The following is a 26,868-nucleotide window of genomic DNA, read 5'->3' as shown; positions in this document are numbered from 1 at the left end:
AGGAATTAAGTCAAAACTACAATATTTACCGTATGGGCCAGAGCATAGAAATGATGATAGTTATTTTAAACATCTGTTTGAGGATAAGAAAAGTTTTTACACATCTGGTGGCAAACTTTGCTTGAGAAACCAACAGAAAAGCTTTTTTTTTTTTCTCATGATTACATTTCATAATACCTAAAACTCACCTCAGAAGTTTTACTGAAAGAAAAAAAATGACTTAAATGTGTTAATATGGTATGTATGGTATGTGTGCATATGGTACCATGCTTTATTTTAAGCAGCGGTCTCCAACCTTTTTTTCCTTTGAGAGCTACTTTAACAAAATGAAAGTGTACAGCTGCTCCTGTTTAGTAACATGTATTCACGTAGCTGAGCTCCAACCAAACCAGCTGAATGAGCTTCTTTTATGTGAACAATAACAAATGAATACTCTTCACACACATTTTGTATCACAACAGTTAGATTTAACAGCATGTGCATGTTCTCAATTGATAAAGCTCACACTATTCACATCTGTCATAGACTTATTATTGTTATTTTCCATCTGTCCACAAATCACTGTATCACTTTACTTCACTTTAATTTCCTTCTGTCTGTAGTTAACACACACGCATTATGTATTCTGTCTTTTCCTTCTTTTAGTTTGAAAAGTCACGCATTCAGCCATCCTGCGGTTTTACTTTGATTGCTCACTCAGTGACAGACACTCTCGTTGTAGCTCTGGCCCCGCAGTTGCAGTGCAGCCAAAAAATAATGTATTTATGGGCACCTACTTCTTTCCAGCTCAGTGTGAGAGTTTCTGGTGCACTTTGCAGGTGCGTTGCAGGTCGCAGTTTGAGTCCTCTGATCTCTGTGTGTCTCTCTCATAGCGGAGTTCAACCTCTGCTGCACTGACGCGGTTCGGATGAGACACAGGTGATGGGAGTGAGGGAAGACTGTCCACCTGCTGGTTAATCGCGTTGATAGTGTTGTAGTCTCGGTCAGATTACAAAATAAATACATACAAAATGCTGAAATGGATAACCAAACATACTTGGGCTCCCATCAATAAACCTGTAAACGTACGTCTATGTGTGGCAAACACTGCATATTGTTCTAACCTTCCACAGGCTACTAAGAAACGGATGGAGAGCTACTGGTAGCTCGGGGGCGATGGGTTGCTGATCCTTAGTCTTTAGCAACATTAAAAAACTCAACTCAGTTGTATTTCATCGAGCAGAGGCTTTGTAGCTTTTGCTTTATGTTTTTTCCACGTTTTCTGCTCCAAAAATGATGTAGAAGCACCTTAAGTCATTTTTTTCCAGTCATTAAACCTTCTTAGGTATTGCCAGAACTATTTCTTCTCCTTTGGTTGTTCAGGGAAACTTTGCAACAGACAAGTGTAACAGTATTAATCTTAAAAAAGTTAAACCAGCTGGAAAGATTTTAGTCTTAATCTCTATGGTCAGCTTCTGATTCAGCTCTTGAAAGAGTATTGAGAATGCAAGAAACTACAAACATCCACTGAGGTATATCAGAGTAGAGACATTTATCCAAATGATTCAAATGTATTTTTAATTTTTTTGCTTCCTGACAATCAACCTGTCCCCTTCTGCAGACTATGGGTGGCCCCTACCCTCAGATCTTTGTCCCATCTGGATCTACCTGGACGTCCTGTTCTCCACAGCGTCCATCATGCACCTCTGTGCCATCTCGCTGGATCGATACATCGCCATACGAAACCCGATCCACCACAGCCGCTTCAACTCCCACACCAAGGCCCGCATCAAGATTATGGCAGTGTGGACGATCTCAGTGGGTAAGTACTCTCACTTACACAAGCTCACACACACACACACACACACACACACACACACACACACACACACACACACACACACACACACACACACACACACACACACACACACACACACACACACACACACACACACACACACACACACACACACATTTGCAAGTTGAAATGAGACTTGTATTGTCAGTCCACTTGAGACCTCCAGCGATTTGTCTTTAGCAATGTCCTGCTATCAAAATGGCAAAAAGGAATAAATCATTTGCTTTTCTAATGTGTTATGGGTCTCTTGCAATTAGAGGTATTGAGGATTTTCTTTTCACAGGAAGCTGGATGTAAATGATGAAAAGTATTTTCTCTAACTGGAGTGTTTTGATGTCAACAAATTAAAATGTACCTGAGGTTGTTCATGTAGGTAGTCATCCATTAATTAAAATCACTTAAATTCATTCCTCTCAAGAGAAGTTGAGCCTGTTGAGGTAATCACATATGTAGTTCCCTCTGCTATAACCCCATGAGAAGTTTTTCAGGACAAATATCCAAATGTGGGAGCCAGAAGATCTCACACACTCTCCTATAAAACATTGGTGTGCACGTAGATGGAGGAAAAGAAAGAGGTGCCACTACTTCCAAAAGCTGGTAAATGCTCCAAGTCTTTATTTTGTCCAGAGTCAGAGCTGCTTCGGCTGTTAGACTTCAACAGAATTGAATGGACAGGCCTCATGGTTCAATTCAATTCAATTCAATTCAATTCAATTCAATTCAATTCAATTCAATTCAATTCAATTCAATTCAATTCAATTCAATTCAATTCAATTCAATTCAATTCAATTCAATTCAATTCAATTCAATTCAATTCAATTCAATTCAATTCAATTCAATTTTATTTCTATAGCGCCAAATAGCAACAGAGGTTATTTCATGGCACTTAACACATGAAAGTCCTTACAGCAGAACCCGACAATACAACAATGAACACAAACTAGGAGAAAAAAACTCCTCTTTAAGAGAGAAAAACCTCCAACAGTGGGAAGGAAAAACTCCCTTTAACAGGAAGCAACCTCAGACAGAACCAGGCTCAGACGTGGGCGGTCATCTGCCTCGACCGGTTGGGGTGAGAGGAGAGCAGAGAGAGAAAAGGACAGCATAGAGATACAAGTTGCGAACTGTTGATGGGGCTGACAATCACAGAACAGACACATGCAGCTCCATGACGGAACATCTGGAAAATAAAGAATAGAAACTATGAGCGCGAGGGAACTGAATGGAGACAACAGACAATAAGTAAAAACTATGGGAGAGAAAGAGCATGAAGTTAATGAGATGTGATGGTGAGATATGAGTTATAGAGAGTTAAAGAGTGAGAGGAAAGAAGCTCAGTGCATAACGAGGTCCTCCAGCAGCCTCGGCCTATAACAGATAACTGCAGGATGGTTCAGGGCCACCTGAGCCAGACCTAACTATAGGCTTTATCAAAAAGGAAAGTTTTGAGTCTAACCTTGGTTGTGTGAAGTGTTTCTATAATAACAGAGAGAGAACACCAACACTGCAGCAGCATGTTGGTCTATGAGTGAACTCAGCAACAAAGACTAAAGACAACAGATAAGGCTGAAAAACTGGTAAAATGTACAGAGACAAAGCAACGTGAAACCCACGGTGGACATGCAGGTGGCAGGATATTGCACTTAACATTGCAGCACCCAGCCCTGTATCAAGGCAAAGCGTGAAATAGACACGCCGGTCTACCACAGCAAAACGTGAGCTTACCATCTTTTGCTTCGATGGACTAAAATTAAACCTACTGCACGCTTTGAGCTTTGTGATGACAGTCTATGACTTCTGCCACAAAGCCACCCCCACTGCCTCCTAATAGCTTACTGCCACAACGTGTCCTTTGTCCTTGGTCTCAAAACCTCTGTTGTGAGACCATGATCACATGATCCCATGTCACATGACATTTATGTGCGTGTAAGTTTCACGCTTACAAAACATGTAACTTTCACACCTAAACTGCCCAAAACGTGGCTATCTCACGTTTTGTTGTTATACTGGGTTGCATCAGCATTGGCAGGTTGATTAGAATCAAATCTGTGGAACTTCAGAATGAAAACATTATGTTCAGATCCTCCAAAATCATAGCAGTATATTAAGTAACCCTGAAAACTTTTGCAACGTATTATCCCTGCATAGTAACGTGTTGTCTCTGTCCTACCTGGTTATTATAGTTACATATTAGCTTTATTCTGCTTCCACTGAGCTTTGTCACAGAAACCCTTCACACACAAACAGGTTTTCTTCTGAGGAGGCAAATGGAGCACAAAACAAATCCAAGCACAGACATCTGAAAAACAAATTGAAAAGCCTTTAATTGGATTATGTATTGTATATTCCAAAGCTAATGAGCAGCTGCCATGTCAGGGTCCAGAGGTTCACACTGTGTTTGCTTTGTTCTTATTTTCATGTGAGTGAAAGTGTTCACAGGACAAAAATAGGAAGGTGAAAGAACACTTTTTTTTTTTTTTCAGGTTTGTCTTAAAACAGCACTTGCACACCCATACGTACAATCAAAGAGTTTTCTTCTGGCTGTTCTGGCTGAGAAGAAATCCCTGGAATTGATTCTATTATGAAAAAAATATTCAGTCCTCGTTCTGAGGAAAATACATTTCAAAGTTCAGCTGAAGCTGAATTGAGGTTTTAGCAGTACAATATGGAGTTTTTACAACCATACGATGTCAGTCAAAATCAATATGGCTATTATAACATGAAAACATGCATGGTGATATATAGGATATTTACCGACTATGCTAACACATGACAATACCACACTTTATTTTCGTGAGAACAGCAATTACAATACTGCAAGAAGACTTGTGATAAGCTGGTCATTAACCAAAACTAAGGTATGTATCAAACAAATGCAGCGCTCAAACTTAGTAGTAGCTTCTAATATGTAAAATGTTAAGTTTATGTTACTTTACATTTTTTAATTCATAAAAACATACACTTTCCCCTTGTCTTCTTATTACAATGGAAATCATTTAAAATTAATTTTGAAAAACCTTGTATTATAGCCAGACAATTCACAGAACAGCTTTCACCTTGTATATATGCAAGTAGAGTGTGTACCAAAAAAAGAAATGATTTCAATTTTATAGATTTAATGCTAAATGTGTCATCTTCAATTTAAACTATTAAACACAGTTTTGTAATGTTTACACAGGAAGATATTCAGCATTATGTAGAGGAATGGAAACTCAAAAGATCTAACGCTCAATGGTTAGTTAAAGTAAATTTAACAGGACTATTTTGTTACTAATTATATGGAAATGGAGCCATTTTTGAAACAGCAGTACACTGTTAAAATACCACTTGTTTGAGTGTGGAAGAACCAGGATATACTGTATGGGAGCAGAACTCTTAAGATAGAAGTTTCTTTCTAAAATCTTAAGTGTCAGAAAACCCAACAAAGTAAACGTTGTTAGCTGTAGCCCGAATCAGCTAATATCTGTCTTGTAGAGATTTGCATTTACTCATTTATCATTGACCCTGGAGCTGCGTAACTGCCCCAGCTACACGGCTTTAAACAAAAAACCGAGGCAAAGGTGTAGGTGTTTCATGTGATTTGAAGGTTAAGGTAGTACGTTAGTGGTTTTATCACAGAAAACAGACTGAACACAAACAGAAAGTGTTTGTGTTCAAGGATCAAAAACACAACTTCGCGAGCGGCCTTGTACATTGCAACATTCTTCTATTTAAGTGCATCGCAGATAGGCAAGAGTTACTCCGCTACAATTTAGGTAAATACAAAAATCCCCAAAAATGTCAGTCCTCTGGGTTTAAAAATAGTTTAGCTGAAGTTACCTGAGAGGTCACAGGTAAACACACAATGCTGAGAAGGAAAAGACAGAGAGAGAGGAGGGCAGTCAGCTCCTCGTGAGATGCAATTTTCCACAAGACACAAGTGACGTTTATGACTTTGCATGATTTCTTTATGGAGGACAGGGAACAATCGGGTCCTAATAATTGCCGTCTGCCCGCCCAGCTAGACGAGCAAGAAATGTAATGATAGGGCTGCAGTGGAACGATGGAGGGACCGGAGCCAACATTAGCTCTGCTTGGACGTAATTTAAACTCGCTGGGTGAGAACATGGAGAAAAATGAAGCACAAAGATTTCAGCTGATCACATTCCAGCAAAAACACAACAGTTGTTGTTTGATCTAAGTTGGCTCACTCCACAACTTTTCCACCTCCCTGTCCTAATTGATCTGTTTTTGTCAGTGTTATTTGACATGTTTTCACACTAAGCTAATTAAGATGAGTAATGGTAGAAAAGTTGTTTTTTTCTCCAGGTGGCGGTGTGGCCGGTTCTTAGATTTTATCAAAGCAATGGATGGAAGAAACCTCACAGCTGGATGTCAGTGCTGTTTTGTTCCCTTCATGATTTACAGCAGGTGTAAGTGAGTTATCCTGATTTTGGAAGATAAGAGACAACACAAACAGCTGTTTATTCAGAAGAGTGATGCAAATGTCAAATGTACAGAACAAATACAGAATCGAGTGATGTATGAAGAAATGTTAGCTTGATTAAAGGTGAGGCTATTTTTGCTTGGATGGTTTACTGATCAGGCCTCCAAGGCATATGCCCAGAGGTGAGATAGGAGCCACAGGTGGACGGCGGGCCTCTGGATCTATTTGATGTTAAAATTTGCTCTGTGACTATCCAACAAAAAATGTGTTAAGTTGAAATGTCCTGACAAACAAAATCTAATGCAATGTTAGTTTTTGCTTTAGTTTTGCTTTCCTGCACGCCCTCAGGCAATCCAGTATTTTTTAAATGAAATGGGACAGAGCCAATCAGGGGGGCAGATTAGAACTCAAAAAATGCTATCGGATGTAAATTTAAGGACAAAAGTGCTTTCGAAAAGATTGGGCACAACTTTTCAGGTTGTTTTGCATTGCCCTATTCCCTGACACAGGTAGTGTGATATTACAAGTGACACCTCATCAGAGCATGAAAATCCTTTTGTACTGAATACAACAGTCTGCCAAAGTTTGCTAAGCTAACTATCTAGCCTCAAAATATTATTATGGCAAATTCCAAAGCTCCTGTTCTTCAACAAAACAGAATTTACCAAAACTAGAACACAACAATGGAGAGTGGAAGTCAGTAACATCAGCCGCAGTGAGGATGAGAATGTGACACACTGGGGAGGTGGTGCATGTCTTAAAGCAGACAAATGTGGACAGAAAGGAGTTACATGGACGACATTTTACAGCAGTTTCACAGAGGGTTCTGTTAATCGAGTATAAAGACACCAGCAAACTTTGAGAAGCTCTCACCTTTCTCTGATGAAAACAGGAAGTGTTGTCAGCATTGTGTTGAAATCAGCATCTGTAGCATCACCTGTTGGAGGATGTGAGGCTGTTGCAGTTGGCATTTACTACACAGACTGTAAAACCTGTTTTGGAAATACTTCAAGGTTTGTTAGCTAAGCTGTGTTATTTGGAGTTCACCTATGCATTATGACAAAACCATATTTCAAACTGTATAATCTGGTCAAGTATGTTGTGTGTGTAGAAAAGGTGGTGCTAGGAACGGTGGGCACGACAGTCGCCCTCTGGTGCTTTTGTGGTGATAAGTTATTCAAATTACAGGGTGATAAATCACAGTTTATGAACTGAGTTGTTAGCATTTACTGGATATCATTTTTAAATATTTAATCACAAACTGGAGGAACTCTCACGTTGGTTCTTTATGCCACATCACAAGAATATTTTCTTGTATATTTTCTTGACCTTCAGGCCAAAAATTTAGTTTTTCAACGGCTGTTATTTTTGACATTTTTTCAACACAATACTACTATCAGGGAATAAAATGTCAAAAGAGTAATCTGACAACAAGAATAAAAAAGGTAGATGTACTTCAGATCCTCTCGGCCAGGTGTTTTTGTCCACACTCCATCATGTCCTCGCTCAACAACAAAAAAAGAACTCACGAAATAAAGGACCGTCTCAATGAGCTTTAATGAAACATTCTGACCACAGAAGAGCAGGATAAAAGCATGAGCATGAAAGACACGATACTTAACACAGCTGAATAGTTCTGTAATGGTAGATGTAAAGGACACTGGAGAAAAACCTTCTGCACTAAGAACACATTAATGGTTTTGGTTGCTGTTCTTCTCTCTCATCTTGTTATAGCCAGCGGTTGGTCTATAAAGTGTCTATCTTTCAGATGCATCTGTTTAATATTTTATATTAATGTAGCTCAATGACCTGAAGGTCTATTCAATGGCAGCTCTGTATAACAGACTGTATATATAGATGGATGTAACATCATTACTTTCTATCACAGTACAAAAGTGAAACCAAAATAAACCAAAACCAGAAAAAGTTTCACCATCTTGGTCTGTGAAGAACTAAACGAGAGTGGAGACAGTATTGAGGTCTCACCACATGTACAAGCTAAAATATCAGTCCTAGTAAAGAACCCCGTTAAACATCTTGACTTACTTTTGTGTGCATGGAAGAGTCAAGTTTAACATGAACAAACTGGACTCTATCTGATCAAGATGATATACACCAGCCTAGAGCGGTTCCTGTGATCCTAATTCTATAGAGCATGTCCAAAAATGAAATTATTTGAAATCAAGGTGTCCATTTGACCTTTTAACAGAATATTAGGAATACATATGCACAGAAACACATGTATATACAACGCATCTGAAAGATAGATACTGTATAGACCAACCGCTGGCTATAACAAGATGAGAGAGAAGAACAGCGACCAAAACCATTAATGTGTTCTTAGTGCAGAAGGTTTTTCTCCAGTGTCCTTTACATCTACCATTACAGAACTATTCAGCTGTGTTATAGCTACTGTGTCCAAAAGGGGAGTGTTTGCTCAGGTCTCACAGGTCTCACCGGCTCCTGTTCGTGAAGATAAAACCTGCGTGTAAAGGTGTCCATCATCCATACAGAAAACAGACTAATTAGATCCTTGTTTTTTTCACAGTTCCTGAAATTGGACAACACAGACAATAAATAGCCAACTCATGTAGGCTACCATTTCCTCAGGTTCAACGGCTTGTTTATTTTAAAGTACAAACCTCAAATTCAGCCATGTGTCCACAAAATCAGCCTTTGAAAGCTCTGCTTGACCTGAGGTAACTTACATTTCCATTAGAAATAACCGCACGAACTAACATTTGTGAGAAGTGTGGCGTTCCATGCCGGTCTCTACAGAGGCGCTGCACTTCTGTGAGTGGGGTTTGTATGCCTGCATTGATGCAGACTCTGTGTTGGAGAGCTTAATAAGCCACGACCACTTCAGGGCAGTTGGTTTGTAATGGAACTGGGCCATAGTGAGCAACATGGGTGAGGTTTGAAGGCCTGCGAGGCCCAGGTGAACTCCATCGGCTGACGACCCTCCCATGTCCACCAATAGCAAACAAACCTCCTCACTTCCACACCATCATAGTCACAATCTGTAGAGGGTTCTGTTAATCAACCAGCAAACTCTCACCTTTCTCTGATGAAAACAGGAAGTGTTGTCAGCATTGTGTTGAAATCAGCATCTGCAGCAAGCATAAAAAAAGAGAAAGAGGAGGCAGCTTTCCTCCAACTCCTGTTCTCACAAAACCAAATAACACTTTGTCCTTTCATTGTGATTTCTCCAAACCTGATTGACCTGAAACAACGGCACTAATTCATTTGGAATGAGTTGTCACCGTCGCCTAATGCCTCCGAGCTCCTCCGCGGCCCTGAGGTCTGTGTTTGCCTGCACTTCATTAGCTCTGTTGTTCTGAACTGTGGCGGCTAATAACCAATTCCTGCTGGAGCTGCTGATACCTGATTCAGCAGTTTCCTCTACTGCCTCGATCTTTCAGGTATAGACACCGTTTTCCAGGACAGATTTCTAAATTTTTGAGAAGATTTCACAAACTCTATAAAATGTTCCATCGGCTGTGGTCACAGCTGGACCAAAGGAAATTCGGGCCACGACTTCAAACAGCTGATAGAGGCTCTAAAAGGTTTTAGTTTGTCAAGAGTCAGAAGCTTCAGCTGAAACACTCAGAACAGTAGAGGCCTCATCTGTCCATCCCCAATCAAGAGAAACACAGTCGATCAGTGCTGTTCTGTGCATTAACCAGGCTGCAACAATGACAAGCACTCTGATCAGTGCTAAACTGATTTTGGTAGGAGTCCCTCTGAGACGTTACAGCGGCTGCGTTTAAGACAAGATAGTAAAGACCAGAAATCAAAATCAAATATTCATCCTATTTTTTAAAAATCAAAAAATGATTGTAATGTTTGTAGTTATGTGGATGATAAGATGTTTTTGTCTCTTTGTTGTTAATAACATGTTCTGAAAATGGTTGCCTGCAGTAGAATTTAAAAAAATATGGTTTAATCAGCCTTGGATAAGTTGTGTTATGTAATAGTGCTAGAAAAGCCGTCCAATAAAACTGTTAATGGTATTATGTCTGAAAGCATCCTCACTTTACTTTTAGTGAAGAAAACTTTTACGCAGTGCTGTACTATATACGCAAATAACTTGAGGCTAAAGCTTAATAAATGCTCTGCTGTGATGCAACTGGGCTGAAGCTCCACAGAGTGGACAGGAGGACGAGATGAAACGCCTAATGTGATTTCAGCGTGGCAGGCAGCAGGTCCCGCCCTCAGGCGGCGGTGCAGCAGCCCGATCGGGCCTGTGCGCAGCACTACACTGCAGCCTACGAGCCCAATCAGATCCTTTCAGGGTTTATTCACCAGTGTTAGTTTACAAATTGTGTTTGCACGCGGCGCCTTGGTTTTCTCCTCAGGTTTGTGAGGAGCAGAAAGCAGCGCTGTGGTTTCCTCATGGCAATGTTGCAGTGGGTCATGGTTACGGTCTGATCTGATTGGACGTAACATCAGGACTTACACATTGTTGCACTGAGGCTGAAGGAGGGTGTGAATGCACTCACTGGCTCGCATGAATGCATGCTGATGATGTGTGTGTGTGTGTGTGTGTGTGTGTGTGCGCGCGCGTGTGTGTGTGTGTGTGTGTGTGTGTGTGTGTGTGTGTGTGTGTGTGTGTGTGTGTGTGTGTGTGTGTGTGTGTGTGAATTTCTCCAAAATTACATAATCCAAACTGAAATGTTTACGCGCCTCTTCACTAATGTGTTGCTCTTCACTAGCTTCTGCAGTACAACTCTCTCACTTCACTTCCTTTATGCACAAAGAATTAAGCAAATTGATATTCAGTTTTTGTTTCTATTTTACTAATGATTGATGTTTGATTGAAATGAGTGATTCTACACCTCCAGTTACACCAGGTAAAGTGTTACTAATACAAACAATTTGTGTTGCTGTAATAGCACATGGCTGTTATGAGTGTATTTTATTAGCCTGGTGAGAAGCAGACACAATTTCACCAGTTTTTCCTGAGTACAGCATATTTTTAAATTGTTTTAATGAACACCAGCAGCTTGACGAGGAGCTGAGCGTTTAATCTGCGCTGAACGTTCAGCTATTTTTTCCGGTCAGCAAAAGTTGAAAAATATTTGCACTGCACTCACCGTCACCAGCCGTCCAATCACAGTGAAGTAGGGACAGGACAAACACGTTGAACCACCAACACTGGTCGCTGATCGGTCCGCCCTTCAGAGTAGCTGTGCAAACGCTAATACGAGCCAAGTTCACAGGCTGTTATCACAGTGAAGAAAACTGAAGCTGTGAGCGACAATCGGCTGAGCCAGGCTAGTATTTGATCCCCCACTGAAAGATTTATTCTCCAAAATACCAGTACAGTATTTTTCAGCTGCACAGCTCTAGAAATGCACAGTAAAACATCACAGCAGAATTTTGTGGAATCAACTAATATTTTCTCATTAACTTAAAATGTTTTGTTCATTTTGCAATAATGCAAGGTATAATTTCCAGTTATTGTCTTGACTGCTAGTTAAAACTGGATTTGTATCATAGACTGCATATAAAAATGGACGTAGTCTCCAGGTCAGAAAAGTAAAGCTAATCCAGATGTGCAATACCAGTGAGGGGCCACTAGGGATGGGGAAATACAAAGTCAGTGCATTTTTTCTACATTCCGTTATGGTGTCATTCACTAAATTCACCCCTTCTGATTCATGTTCCGTTGGTCCTTCTGAAAAAACAAATTCCAGTGAAATTGGCTGAAGAAAGGTTGAATTGTTGCTTCTTTCAATTTGGCAAAAGTATTGATCAACATGAGAGAAAAAGTATCCTATGATGTGAGCAGAAACATGAATACTGTAAGACAGAAAATAGGTTTTAAAAAGAGGATGAGATGTGACAACAGAGGAAAGAAAAGAAGTGAGGAGCGAGGAAAGTAGCGAGTAAAGGATGTAGAAAACAGGACAGATGTGGCTCCCAGTCACCAACAATGATAAACTGAAACTTCATGTTGATGTGTGACACAGTGTGACACTGAAGCTCTGTCCGTTTCTGCAGGATAAACACGTCCTTACACACTTGTAAATGTCTAATGCTGACTGTTGAACATGAACAAATATTGATTCACTTCAGTGAAAACGTCTTTTGACACAAACCACATTCATTACAGACCATTTCCTGGCTTGTTTTCACTGCTCTGCTCAGTCGAGTCTGAAGGAAGACATCTGCGTCACTCACCGATGGGCGTCTGCTTTTTATTTTACTTCCAAATGAAGACCCCAAGCTGAGTTTATTTAAATAAATCTTCAACACTGCACAACATTTACATGATTTATATTGAATTTAATTACTACCAAGCAGCTGAAAAAAATGCTTCCTGCTTCAAACTGATGGCTCATTTCATTCCTCAGATGTTGTGTTTCTGCAACTCACATATGTGCAAATGTGATATGTGCGCAAACTGTCGCAACTCAGCTGTTTCAGATCAATGAAGACACACACACACTTCTGTGAGTGTGTTGCTTTACATACGTTGTACAGGCAGGCGGTCAAACAGACTGATTTACCGCTTGGTTTCCCTCCAGTTTCTGGATGAAGCTCTGTAACACTCCCAGTGGGACGCTCAAACACACCGAACAAACATGAACACACACTTATACTGCTGTCTGTTGTGACTTACTCACAGATGGTTCATATTTCCCTGTAATCAAAATAATTAGAAACTATAATTCCAGTGAAGATACTTACAATACCAAGTAATATAATTTAGAGTTACTTATACTTTATTTGAGTATTTTCACTTTGTACCACGACTACACTTTGTTTAAAAAAGAAATGTATTTTTCCTGCACTTCATTTGACAGTTCCAATGTCGATGGAGGCGGTGTGACGGGCGTCTGTAACTTCTTGAGTTCCACTAAAGAGGCATTTTCTCTTTAAACTTTGCTCTTGCTTTTCATTTGAAAGAGTGTTTAAGTCTCATATGAGAGAAAACAGTCAAGTGTCAGAACTTTGGTTTTGCTTCTTTCCTCTAATGAATCATCTCTTGATCCCTCAGATTTATTTGGTGACCCTTCGGAGGGGTTCAGACTGTAAATTGGAAGCCACTGCACTTAATTGTATATTAGGCATCTATAACAGCTCTACCTAGCGGCACTCCAACGCTAAACTACTGTTGAAGCTTTGAAGGCTCATCAGGTAGGCAAAACAGCAGCGTTCTTAAACGTGAGCAGGTGATCTGGAGCCACTTTCTGGCAAAGTTCCGCGCCAACCCGCCAAAAGTCCCCTGTGATACAGGATGAACATCAAATTAATAAAATAATAATAATAATAATCATCATCATGATCATCATCAACACCAAAGTATATGAACTAGCACAATAAAATCACCTACCGATCAGGTAACGTTTGTCCGCTCCAGAAGGGGAGAGGAGGGCATGTAGCGCTGCTACCGGCAGCTATGGAAACAAGACGCGATCACGAACGTGACACCATGATAAAATAAAATCAGGAGTAATCGAGACCTACCGACACTGATCCGCAGGTGAGTCACCTGTGCAGGATGAGGGGAGTCCAAGAGATCATCTACAAAATCACAGACAGACAATGTAACACCAGAAATGCACGACTGACTAAAACAATACGGCAGCACTCTCGCATACCTGCAACCGCGGTGGAAGTCAGGCAGACCGGAAGCAGGGCACGCGTTTAACGTCTGGGGGGAGCTGAGGGAATCCTCACTGCATTTATATGATGCACGCCCACCGTGATTGGCTCGTGATGGCCTTGTAATTAAGGGATGACACCAAGGCCCAGAGATTGATAAACGCTCCCTTATGCTACAGTAGCTTTGTTTTCCTTTAACAACACCTTGTGACCGACTGCCCACACATTCACACTTACATTACTGGTATTATTGATGGACACTCTCCACAGTGGTAGTTATTACTTTATTATGATAAACAGTGTCAGTCTATCATCATCCATTATGTCCAATCCTGTATTTGCCATGAGATTACAAAATCATGGTGACTGTGTAGTCAGTGCTGTACTTTTCATTTTAAATGCAGGACTGTTATATAAAAGAGTATTTATGTATTTTTACATCGGTGGATAGCTGCTTTTACTTAATTAGTTAACACATTAATACTTGGAATAAGCTAAACTCACTGGCTGCTGATTGTAGCTTTATATTTGACATAAAGACATGAGAGTGGTAATCTGAACAACTTTTTCCATGATGTAGAACTTTTTACTGCAGTTCATTTGCTGTGTCTACAATCTTTCCCTTGTCTTGATCACGTGCAAATAGTGTCAACAGTAATACAGTTTAGTGCATTGGCTTTAATTTAAAAAAAAATACAACATCATTTAGGGCTTTGCAGAATCATCTAACATGTCTGTAAATACATCTGGTAGTGTCCTGCATATGAGGACAGTGAACAAGCGAGTCACATGGACACATTCAGATCGATTTTACAGTACAAATATGACTTGGCTGCTGTCAGCTCTTTGCTAACAAAACAACCAACAGCAAAAAGCAGTGCTGACTCTCTCACCAAAACATTTGCCAATGTTGTAGCCACTTGTGATCCAAGTGTCTTTCAGTTTTGAGATTGAACACATTTTTACAGCAGGAATTAACACTGCAATCCGTCCAGAGTTGCTGTTGTGATGTGAACAAACCCTCATATTACTCACACAGCCTGGCAGATACAACGTAGAGCTCAAGGTTGGCATGTAGAGCAGAAAGAGGAAGAAAAAAAGCTGTGTGTGTGTGTGTGTGTGTGTGTGTGTGTGTGTGTGTGTGTGTGTGTGTGTGTGTGTGTGTGTGTGTGTGTGTGTGTGTGTGTGTGTGTGTGTGTGTGTGTGTGTGTGTGTGTGTGTGATACGTCTGTGTTGGTTTTAAATGTTCCTTCCTCTGCCCCTCTTGCCTTTACCACCTCCTGACCAAGGAACAGATCACCTTTTAATCAGGACAGAAGGTCAAGACAAATTCATCAAAATGGGTGAAATCTTGGTCTAAGGTTAATTTTAGAATCAGGTCCTGTATTTATTTTTTAAATCTAATTTTGGAATTCAAGTGAAAGACAATCTATAATAATACATAATGTTTTTTTTTAATTTGAGGGCTCTCAAGAAGACACTTAAGTGGTCAGATAAAATCTATTTATACAGCGCATTAGTTCAAGCAGGCCACAAAGTCAAAGTTGATAACTCAACAGCTGTTCCCGAGCCCAGCCCACATCAGCTGATGCTTAGCTGGTTCCCCACCATGCATTCATTGGCAAATCTCAAACAGGGCGACTTATTTAAGCTGCTTCAGCCTGCGTAGACTTCCTGCTTCCTTGGTGGATAGGGAACTGTTACAAATTGACAACAGCCAGGGCCCAATGGATTCAATTACTTCAACTGAAAATCTGGTTGGGATTACATCAAGCGGACTGGAAAATGCTTTCATTTTAAATACTAATTCTAAAAGCTCTGGTAGGGAAATGAGAGGATGGGAGCAGTCCTGCAGCTCACTAAAAACATCCCAATGGAGATTACACCCCTGGATGACTGTAGTCTATCAAAGGTCCTCGCAGAAGCAGTCATATGAACATCTGTATGGGATTCAACGATGGCAGTTAGAGCCGTCGCAGATGTAGTTTGGGGTTAAACCGTCTTCTCCCTCAGGTCTGAATCTTCCACATGAATTACTGCTTTCACCATTCATGACTTCATCCAGAATAGCTGCAGATTTGGCAGAGCAGAAACTTGGATTTCCTCCTTCTAAACCGTCTATCTGCAGCACTTCAGGCATTAGCAGCCAAAGCAGACAAAAGAAAAAAAATCACCTCTGTGGAAAGTCAAATCAAGAGATACAGATAACGCCCAACAGCAGTCAAAAGGTGGACTCAACCAACCACCTTCCCAGAAAACATGTGTAACGCTGAAACATCACTAAAATGCAACCAATTTTTTTGTACGAGATCTGGAACATGCAGATGGGTTATTTTTGGCTACATTTAAAATGAGACATGCAGAATAATGTGATTTTGATGAAATATCACTATTTTAAGATTGTGAGTGTGGTTATTTTCCCTAATTTGGTGCAGATGAGTTGGGATTAGGAAAGAGACAAACACAAACTGTTGCATGGAAGAACACTATTTTCTAAAATATCAGTATTAAGAGTTGTAGTACGAATTCCTATCAATGTAACCAAACCAGGGTGTGCTTAAATCCCTATTTGTGAGGTCATGATGTGTTTAGACAGTGGACTACAGTGATGGCTACAGCTGGAACACGCTTGTTGTTGCTGTTTGTGACTCAAAATATGAATGTTCAAACAAACAAAACAAAAACTACGTCTTAGCTCACTTGTTAGCTAAGAGTACAAACTCACCACAGAAGCTTTTGGAAATTCTACCACTGTGCCAGAGTGTTCTGACCAAGCGGCAAACAACCATTATGTCACCCATTGGTTTGTAAAGACAATTCAGCCGTTGCTGTCTTACTATTTTGGAGGCAGAAGTGACCATATTTGGACAAACTGGGGAGGACTGGTGGATGTGACTCGATCTGATTGGGCGCCTGAGGACACACACCATAGTGGAAACCTGACTGCACCACAGGCCTGTCAATCAAACAGAAACGGCCCCAAACATACCGCTGTTTAAATGTAATTAATGATGGGATTATTTTCAGATGGACAGCCAGAAAACGAATAAGAAGTGACTTTAGCGAATAACACGATAATGACTTGTCGAAAAAAATTTACTGACTTTGTATTTCATGAGAGAAGTTGAATGGGAGTCTATGGAGACTTTTTGAAACCAACCCCTAGAGACCCTGAGTAAAATTGCAGTTTAAGGCACTTCCACAATGGGCTCATTTTTTACACAATCAATAGTGCTGACATACTATTTGTCAGTATGGTTCACCAGTTGCATGAAGGTGGAGCAGCAAACTTTTCAGGGATATATTAGGGCCGCTGGAGAAATCATTGGTGCCTGGTTAAAAGACATCATCATCATCTACACCTCCCACTGCTACGTCAATGTCACAGCATCATCTGAATGATGAATGTTTTTTCCCCCCAAGTTGTTAAGTTGCTCAATGGCCTCCCACTCCACCATCCTAACACTTCTCTCCCCCTGACCCATTCGCAGTCAACATCCTTATATTTCTTATCATGTCTGCAGTCAAGAACTCTGAACTCTTACTGTGCGTGTTTTTACTATTCTATTTAGTGTGTAACGCTTACTTTGAATGCTTTACTATTTTTTTGTTTTTATTCAATAACAATAAAGATACTTACTTATTTATCTCAAAACCACAGACAGTAACGTCAATAGCTTCGTCTCTGAAAACACTTCCATGGTACTCTATTTGCAGCATTTCCGTATTTGCTTGTGTTTTCAGTTTTTTTCCTAAATGCTGTGCCTGTCTTGTCAGTTTGATAAAGATGTTTTCTTAATTCACTTGTGTTTTCTGAAGTCTCAGTGCATTGAGCTCTCAGGGCCACTATATCAAACTCCTGTTGTTCAGGCCAAGATTTTATTAGACCCATCTCACAGTGTTACAATGCAATAAACATGCACACTCATTGTTGACTCACAGTTAAAAGGTGCCGAAAGCCTTGAGTTCCCTTTCAGATATGGAAGAAAAAAAGATGTGTAGTTCACACAGACATTTGTGGAGCAGTTACAGTAGTATGTAGTATATATATATACCAGCATGGTTTAACTATGGATACAAGTGAGCTTGCTTACCTTCTTGAACAAAACATGTAGCCTTTCCTTTCTTCTGTCCCTACAGTCTTAGTTTGTACTACTGCCAAGTTTCTATTGGAAACCTTTTTGTCGACCACATTTGGCAGAAGAAACGCTTCCATGGTTCCTGATTGTTCTAGTACGTTCCACCTCCACACCTCACCGTTACACCAGGTGGAGACAATTGAAAGAAATCACTGCTTTTACCAAATGATTGCAGTGTAATAGAAAGAACTCTAAAAGTTAAAGGTGTGACTCATGTTTTGCTTTCAAAGTCAAGACTTCTGAGTGCTGACCGGCTAAAACATTTTCCGAGCACTTTTCAGGCCAAAGTGTTCCTCTGTTTGTGTTTGGAAATCAGACCGTGGAAGTCCCCATCTCCTCTCTCTTCCCCTTCATCTCTTTTGTGTCTCCCTCCTCTCTTTTTTCTCCTACTTGATCCTCTTTTATCTTCTCTCCCACTTCTGTCAAGTTCCATTTTTTCCTTGCCATCTTTGTGTCTGTTGCTTCATGTATTTAGAGCTAAGAGTTTTGCCAACAGGGAAGGAGACCAAAAAACTGACAAAAACTAGCTTTTGATTTCTTTGATTCAGTGTGATGGATGCTTGAGGGCCTCATCTGAAGGAACACAGTGAATCCTGTCGCTTATATCAACAGTGTCACCTCAGCAAATAACATTTGATCAACTGGATATGAACAAAGAGCATTTTAGGGCTACTAATTATATTTTGCTGACTTTTTGTTTTCAACCTCGTTATTCTGTATTTCTTCTTCAGTCTATCAGTCACAGAACTGTTAGACTGTAATGAGCAAAAATATATCTTAAACAGAAAAACAAATTAGCTTCATTCTTTTAAACCTACAGACAAATATCCTTCAAAATGTAATTTTGTAATGAGGCGGCTGATAGCGCCTTGACATCTAGCCTGAATATTATCACCTGTCAATCAAACAGTGTGGGTGGGTTTCTATAGGTCATGGGAGGATAAGCCTACAGGGCACAGGTACAAGGGCTGGAAGGGTCAAGGAGAGTCCGGAGTCAAAACTTTGCAGGGTAGTATGGAAGTCCCACATTAAACTGTCTGTGTTGCTTGGGCTCTTTCCACTGTTGAAGAGTTTGAGAGACCTCCATGTTTTATTTTTTGCCTCCTTTGCTCAACTGCCATAAAATCTCTATTTTGATGTTGCTTACATATTAGGAACATTATCAGGTCTAATTTACCTCTCTTTCCTTCTCTACTGATCAATGCTACCTTTGACAACATCCTCACAAAGGAACTCTGTGATATGTGTTTTACTGCCCACTTAAATGAACTAATAATGCTTCCAGCAGAAACCACTTTAGAAATAATCAAAGCAGGATGACCTTCAACTTCAGACCAAGTCTGTCTTCACAAAAGTGCACTCATCTGTTTGTGTTAGACAACCCTCTCAAACTCATCATCTGTCTGAAGAGAAACGTGATGACAAAGACGTATCCTGATGCAAAACCCAGAACAGGTTTCCTATTCACTCATCTTCACTTAACTTGTACTAAACAGGAGTTTTTCAAATCTCTTACAAGGGGCATTTCCAGCAACCCACAAAGCTCTTAAAATTGAAAAGTCAGTTCCAGTTGGGAAGACCTGCTCTTAAAAACATTTTAACATGTACTAATTGTCTTGCATCCACTTGTTGTCTATGTCCGAACAATATTCATACTTGGCTCATTTAACTCTGAAATTAGAGGCTAAAAGCTTGCAGGTGAACAATATGAGATATTGCTTGGTTTCCTCTGATCTACAGTCATTGTAAAAACAAAAATATTGGTTTGGTGATTCCATAGTTTGTCTATGAGTTGGTGGATAGTTTGTAGGGTGGCATCCTGGTTACACAGTTCCAGAAAAGGAACCAGTTCAAGAACCAAAACTTTTCTGCAGGAAAAGCAGCATCAAATGTCTTTGATCTTCTCCTTCCTTACTGTGCTATTTAGTGCTCTTAGTAGATGATGATGTGAACCTTTACAAAAATAGACAAAATGCCATACACCTGCTACTTTAAATGCTTGAAAGTTAAACCTTTTAAAGTGAGATAATTGGCAAGCCTCCCTTCCACACGTACTAAATCAGGAAGTTTGTGTGGAATAAATAACTGATTTAAAGAGCTTTGCAGTTTCGTCATACCGGCCACGTACACTTAGACTTGAATGGGTAAATCTCTGAGACAATAATATATTACTACCTCAGCCAAGGAGGTAAGTGCAGTTTGTTCGTTTGTCTGTTTTCCATCAGGATTACAGAAACAACACAGGCCCGGTTTTCATGAAACTTGGTGGAAGGGTCTAACATGGGCGAAAAAAGGACAACTTAAGTGTTGGAGTGGATCCGAATTACAGAGTGGATTTATGAAATATTTTCTATTTCATTAACATTGCAGGAGTCATATAGGGCTGGTAAAAACAGTATTGATTTTTTGACAGTCCAGCAGCCCAAGAATATGGTAGCCCACTGAGATTTGTTATGGTATGCCCAAAGGCCAGTACACCACTGGAACTATTGAGGACAGGGTTTCATAGGAGACACAATTGTAAATATAAATCAGACATGGTTGTGATTGTAAATTTGCAGTTGATGATTGGCCTTGGCGAAGATCCTTCTAATTGGGCGGCACGGTGGTGCAGTGGTTAGCACTGTCACCTCACAGCAAAAAAGGTTCCGGGTTCAAATCCGGTCCTGGGCCTTTCTGTGCGGAGTTTGCATGTTCTCCCTGTGCTTGCGTGGGTTCTCTCCGGGTTCTCCGGCTTCCTCCCATCATCCAAAAACATGCACCTCAGGTCAGGTTACCTGGCGCCGCGCTAGTGGCAGCCTGCTGCAGCATCTCCCCCCTGAGAGCCCCCCTGCTGTAGTGAAGACATTTCCCCTCGGGGATTAATAAAGTGTAAAAAATTAAAATTAATTGCCCTTACAGCTTTGTCCTTTTCTTCTGAAATAAACAAATGGTCTCATAACGAAATTATGAATTGATCATTTCAATGCTTTTTTTTCCTGTTGAGTATGAAAGAGGTTTGAGGCAGCCAGGGAAGCCCAAATTAATTCCTCCAGCTGGTTTTCTGTCAAACCAGCCAGAATTAATGAGAATTACCCATCTCTGACCCACCGGCTCCCAACGTGCCCCAACAATTTTAGACCACCGCCGCGGTGTCTGTCCATCTCCAACCCTCCCTCCCTCTTCTCTATCTCTTTTTCTCACTTGCCTCCTATTTGTTATGAGCTGGTAATGAGAATACGGCGTTAGGAAGATTGCTCAGTTTATCTCCTCCCTTCCCGAGCCCTGCTGGGATCACAAACAGCTATTTTTTCATCCAAAACTTTCTTTGGACATTTCTTATTAGATTTATTATAAAGTCAGACTGCTGCGGCCACTGCAGACAAAAATATTTGAAAACAACAACAACAGATATTGGAATTTCGGCTGAGGAAACCACATTATAGACAGCATATTATATCACCCCCATGACTCACGACTCAAGACAGAGACCCTTTCCAGCATTTACTTTAGAGCCACCCTACACATATGGAGTTGCCGCTAATAAATTGAAAGACAGGGGACAAAAATATAAGTTGAACTGCTGTAGAGACCGCAGTCTCGGCCACAGAGAGAGAGAGAGAAGGAAATGCTGTCAGACCGCAGACTCAAGCCACAAAGAGAGGTGGAGGCCAATCTGCACTTTCCTCCCACACCATGACTGACAGGCAAATGGAAAAATTGAGTTTTAGCCGCATACTTAATGGAAATTTAACAGTGAATGGTTGGTGTCAAAAAGCTGAGTCTGATGATATTTTGGAGAAACTGCACTGTCATGCAAGTAAATACACAAGTCCACCTTGTCTTTTATTCACTAGTGTAAGAGGACCTTTATCATATACAAATATCATGAACTCTCCCACCTACTCTGTTACTAACACTAAACCTTTACAGTTATTGTTACTGTTAAAGTATTCAGATCAGAGCAGTTTGCATTGTTGGACAACATTAATTGTACTGCTTTAGTAATCATTGATTTATGACTGAAGCTTGGAAATGAACATGATTAAATGTCAACATGTTGCAACACACAGAGAACAGGAAGCAAAGTTTGATTTGTAGCCAATTACTGTTGGGTGGTTGTCAACCAGCTGTCCTCTCACCAGCCGGCTCTCATCTCAGACACACAAAGACACAAACAAACACAAACATTGACATCAATCACAGAGATTTCTCAGTTTATAATTTTCTGCTCATGTCTCTGCTGGTTCCTTCCTCTCTGCAGGGATCTCCATGCCAATTCCTGTGCTGGGACTCAGGGACCACTCCAAGGTCTTCAAAGATGGCAGCTGCCTGCTGACAGATAACAACTTTGTGCTGGTCGGCTCCTTTGTGGCCTTCTTCATTCCCCTCACCATAATGGTCATCACCTACTTCCTGACGATCAATGCCCTGCAGAACGAAGCCACTCTCTGCTTGGACCAGCTGGTCCCGCGGCCCAAATGGAGCACGACGTTCACCTTGAGCTTCTTGCCACAGACCTCGGTGTCCTCTGAGAAACTCTTCAGGCGCTCGATAAGCCGTGAGGCTGGAGGCAGAGGAAGCAGCGGTGGCCTGGGCGCCCGCGGGAGTGTCTCGGGCTCGCTGTTCGGGCGCCGCACCATGCAGTCAATCAGCAACGAACAGAAGGCATCCAAGGTCCTCGGGGTGGTGTTCTTTCTCTTCGTGGTCATGTGGTGCCCGTTTTTCATCACCAATGTTTTGGTGGTGGTGTGTGATCCGGCTGTGTGTGATGCAGGAGTCATGGGAGGACTGCTGAACGTTTTTGTCTGGGTCGGATACTTGTCCTCTGCAGTCAATCCGCTGGTCTACACACTGTTTAATAAAACGTACCGTGCAGCGTTCCTGCGCTACGTCCGCTGCCAGTACCAGCCAGAGAAGAAACCTCTTCAGCTCATACTGGTGAACACCATCCCGCCGCTGGCTTTCAACTCCACCCAGCTCCCCCTGGGAGACATCGGAAAGTTACGAAATGGAGTACCGCTCGCTAGTAGTGAAGCGAAGGAATTCTCTTTACCTGGGCAAGAAACAGAGAAGGAGAGGCAGGACAAAAGCTCCGGAGACAAAGATGAAAGCTGTGTGTGAGAAATTGAAACAAAACCCGAGATCAAGTTTAACCCAGTGCGAGTCATGGAGCAGATAAAACTTTCACATTTCACCTCTGTGGTCACACTGTACTTGGGAGCAAAGGGTTTGACATTTAAAGTGCCAAAGACAAAGTGCCTCCCAGTCAGGATTTTAGAAATACTTAGATCATGAGTTCCTCAACCCGTAAAGCACTACGATAATGTAGTACAAGCCATTGCATTCTTAGCATTATCCGAGCTTCATCCAGTCTCCAGTCCCAGACTAATAAACCGGGTCTGGATCAGCTGAATCAAGTTGATTTCCATATTTTATAAAACAACATAAACAAAAAAAATTGTTTTCACAATTTACCACAGAATAATGCTTGGATTAAAATCACAGTCCTAATCACTGCTACTTCAAGCCTTTAGCACACTGCCAGAAAACAAAACTAGCCTTTAAAAACTTTTCACTTAACTATATCTCAAAGATAATGAGACTATCAATATCTTTCAGTCAAGAAGGGACTGTCCTTGTAAAATTCACATGGCCACAACAAAAAGTGACTAAATTTATATTTTTTTGTAACAACTCTTTGGATGAAGGGGGGAAATAAATCCTAGATTCTTCATATCATTTTATTTTCCACGGATGCTGAGCTGCTGTGACCTCAGCTACCCCTTCATTGTGCTGACTCCTTAGCATCAGTCAGGTGGCTTCTACCTCCCACCATACCTCTGGGTGGATCATCAGGGATTAGATTGGATTTCCTGCCACTTTATCAGGTGATGGTGTTGTGGAGGGAGAACCAGGATGAGCCTGACACACTGGGACCTCAGACACTTGCAGAGGTCAGATAAAGTTGCCAAAGGGAAGAACAACCTCCTGCTGCTTCTGTATTTTTCTGTTGAAAATAACTCGAGGGAGAATTAAGAGTATGTTGAAAGCAGATACACATGAGGTAGGGATGTTGCATCGAGACACCATAAATAAATCTATATTTGTATTTAGTGCAGATATCTGTGAATAAATGTATATGACTGTTGAGGTTAAAATTATTTTATTTACAGCGCAATATATATTATTGTACCTGATATGATGTAGTACAAAGAAAAATGAGATTACATAAACAGGAAATGGAGAAGATTTAAATTGATTGTAAAAGTTACACCTTTTCTTGTGTTCCAGCCAAACTCTCAGTGCCCACTGCCACTTGTTCTACAGATTATTTTCCAGAAACACTGTGCTGTGTCTGCAGTCTTTACACATTGTAACAAATGGTCTGGTAAATGGTTGTGACATGTTTCGATATTGTTTTAAAATCTTATAATATGTGGCTGCTGTGTAAGACTATAGGGAGTCATGAACAACAGATAGAAGCTGGATCAGTGCATTAAGGTGGGTTTGTACCGTGGATTTATTAACAAGGTGCGCTCAGATGCAGACTTGTACTCGCCTTCTAGAACTACGTTCAGACTGTCAGTCCAAACTCAAGTTTTTGCGTATCTGATAACAATTCAATAATTTTCAATGACAGCCCGCATTATACATAGCAACCGATCATAATCCTGTTTTAGTGTCAAGGCGAAAATTTGTATTTTCCATCTTATTCATCTTTGTCGCCATAGCAATGACTTTGCATCTGGAAGCAGAAGTGTTTGACATAAACAAACTAAATTGCAGGGTAATGAAATGGGCTTGCTTATTTATCACAAGGTAATGTCGAACTGCAGTGCAGCTTTTATAAAAAAATAATGAGACGGAGGAAGCTTGTATGTATTTCAGGCGGCTGTCACCGTCCAATTGTGACCGGCACCCTCCCCCACCAAACTAGCATGTTTCCAGTACATGTGATGTACTCTTGAACTTTACAACTTCACGTCATTGAAGTTTAAAAAGAACAAAACAAAACAAAACAAAACATCTGAAATCCGCTGAGAGCAGTAGTTCCAAAACAGGTTTGCAAATATGGATTTGAATTGTATTTTAAAAAATAAAATGGTCTGACACAGATTTGTAAACATCACATTTTTGGCTGTTCAGACATTCTACATATAATTTGATTCTAATCAGATATACACATAACTTGTTTGTTACCTGATAGTATGAACTTGTCATGGGATTATCTAAGAGTTAAAAACAGCTCTTGTTTCATCTGGCTAAATTTACACAGGTGGTCAGTTAGGGACGTCTGCGCTACGTTGCACTATTGGTTCATTAGCCACAAGTCAAATTCACATCAATTAAAGTTGTTCTGTGGAGATTTCATGAAAACATATTTACATTCAGTATTCCTCACCAAATTCTCACCATTGCATTTTTCCTTGGCTCTAACAAATGTTTTCAGTATATTTCCTTCATCATAAAACATTTGCAAAGCCAATTTTTGTTCAGTGTTTTAAATCACTACTGACAACATTCGTGTTTACTCACTACTGTAGAAGTGAACGTATTTGCTGCCCTTGCAGGTACATCTTGAGGTTTGTTGACTCATTACAACCAACTGTCAATCAACAGTGTGAAATCAGTAAAGGGATGTTATTCACATGGAGCCCTTCAAAAGTCACAATGTGACTTATTTATAAAAACATTTTTTTTACTACTTTTGCATTCCTTGGCAGTAATTTTAGCATTTACCTGAATGATATGTAAAGCTGGTATGTTGCTGTGAAGATGTGAAAACAGGAGAGACGATGCGACACGAGGCTGAGCCGCTTGTATCAAATATGACAGATGTGTTACCGAAACACCACAGGAGTTTAGATTAACAATAGCTTCAATGTAACACTCATCCAAGATGTCAACTAACTGTGCACACAACACCTGCATGTAGTTAGTGTTGCACCAGCAGAGAGACCTTGTTAACTTGCTCTGCTGGTTAACTCACTGCAGTCTGTGTCTACTGTTACTGTGACCACAACCAACATTGCACTACTACGTACAGTGCTTTATAAATACTGTATTATAACATAGCATAGGCAGCTCAGTACTGCTAAAGTAATGCAAAAATAGTTCAGAAAAAAATGCATTCAAAAAAACATGGCTCCAGTTACACCCATTCATTCCGAAGAAGGTGCAAAACCAGCGTATATAACAGGGAAATTACTTCACAGCTGGCATCGTGATGTAGAAGAATCCAACAGCAACAAAATAATTTGGACTAAAACACACGTCCTCCACCGACATAAGTCCTTAAATTTAAATTGTAATGTGGTGCTGTTGTTTTTAGATACTGAGATGAAGCACAGAAATATCAGATCGTTACAGTTGAAACTTCATAATACAAATAATAATAGTTTACACAGGAAAAATGCTTTTAAGACAGGATTATTTATATATTGCAGTACCAAATATGACCACGTGGACAAATTAGAAGCTTGTTCGATTGTAACACTATCCAGCTCTGTTATGGCTCGAACAAAGACCACCATGTTGACCCTTTTCTGAAGCAGCTGTTGTGGACATATTTCAACTTCTCATGAATATGTCAGCATTATTCTCAATGGCAGAAAATGAGTAGTACAGTAACTTATTTTATCTGCGTGAAAATATAGAACAATAAATGCACATTTTTGTTAAAAGGGTAAACTGTGTTTATATGACAGAAAATATTTTCTAAAAGTGACAGAAAATGCTCCATAATTTGTTTGTGCATTTAAAAGGACTGAAACATAGGGAATTCACTGGGTGGTAATAATTATTAATTACAAAATAACAGTAACTATTAGAATCCTAAATTGACATGCTTATAAATGGTTAATAAT

At 40.3% G+C, this 26,868-nt stretch overlaps 1 protein-coding gene across 1 annotated transcript; it reads left to right on the top strand.

The window, feature by feature from the left end:
* Window positions 1–1,605: 1,605 nt before the first annotated feature.
* Window positions 1,606–26,324, top strand: LOC138633711 (5-hydroxytryptamine receptor 2A-like). Its single transcript, XM_069720096.1, has 2 exons — window positions 1,606–1,801; window positions 22,263–26,324. Exons 1-2 carry the CDS (start codon window positions 1,678–1,680, stop codon window positions 23,120–23,122), a joined length of 984 nt encoding a protein of 327 aa, XP_069576197.1. The 5' UTR covers window positions 1,606–1,677; the 3' UTR covers window positions 23,123–26,324.
* Window positions 26,325–26,868: the final 544 nt, after the last annotated feature.

The sequence above is a fragment of the Brachyistius frenatus genome, unplaced genomic scaffold (genome assembly GCF_029030835.1).
Source record: "Brachyistius frenatus isolate BFR_SWC_R1_liver_20210118 unplaced genomic scaffold, ASM2903083v1 Contig_232, whole genome shotgun sequence".
NCBI classification, from domain to species: domain Eukaryota; kingdom Metazoa; phylum Chordata; class Actinopteri; family Embiotocidae; genus Brachyistius; species Brachyistius frenatus.
This window is presented reverse-complemented; position numbering and strand designations above follow the sequence as displayed.

Bases quoted from the DNA above. Each gene is read 5' to 3' on its own strand.
- LOC138633711 (XM_069720096.1), top strand. From the start codon at position 1,678: ATGCACCTCTGTGCCATCTCGCTGGATCGATACATCGCCATACGAAAC. The intron at 1,802-22,262 runs GTAAGTACTCTC...TCCTCTCTGCAG, and splicing joins AGTGTGGACGATCTCAGTGG to GGATCTCCATGCCAATTCCT.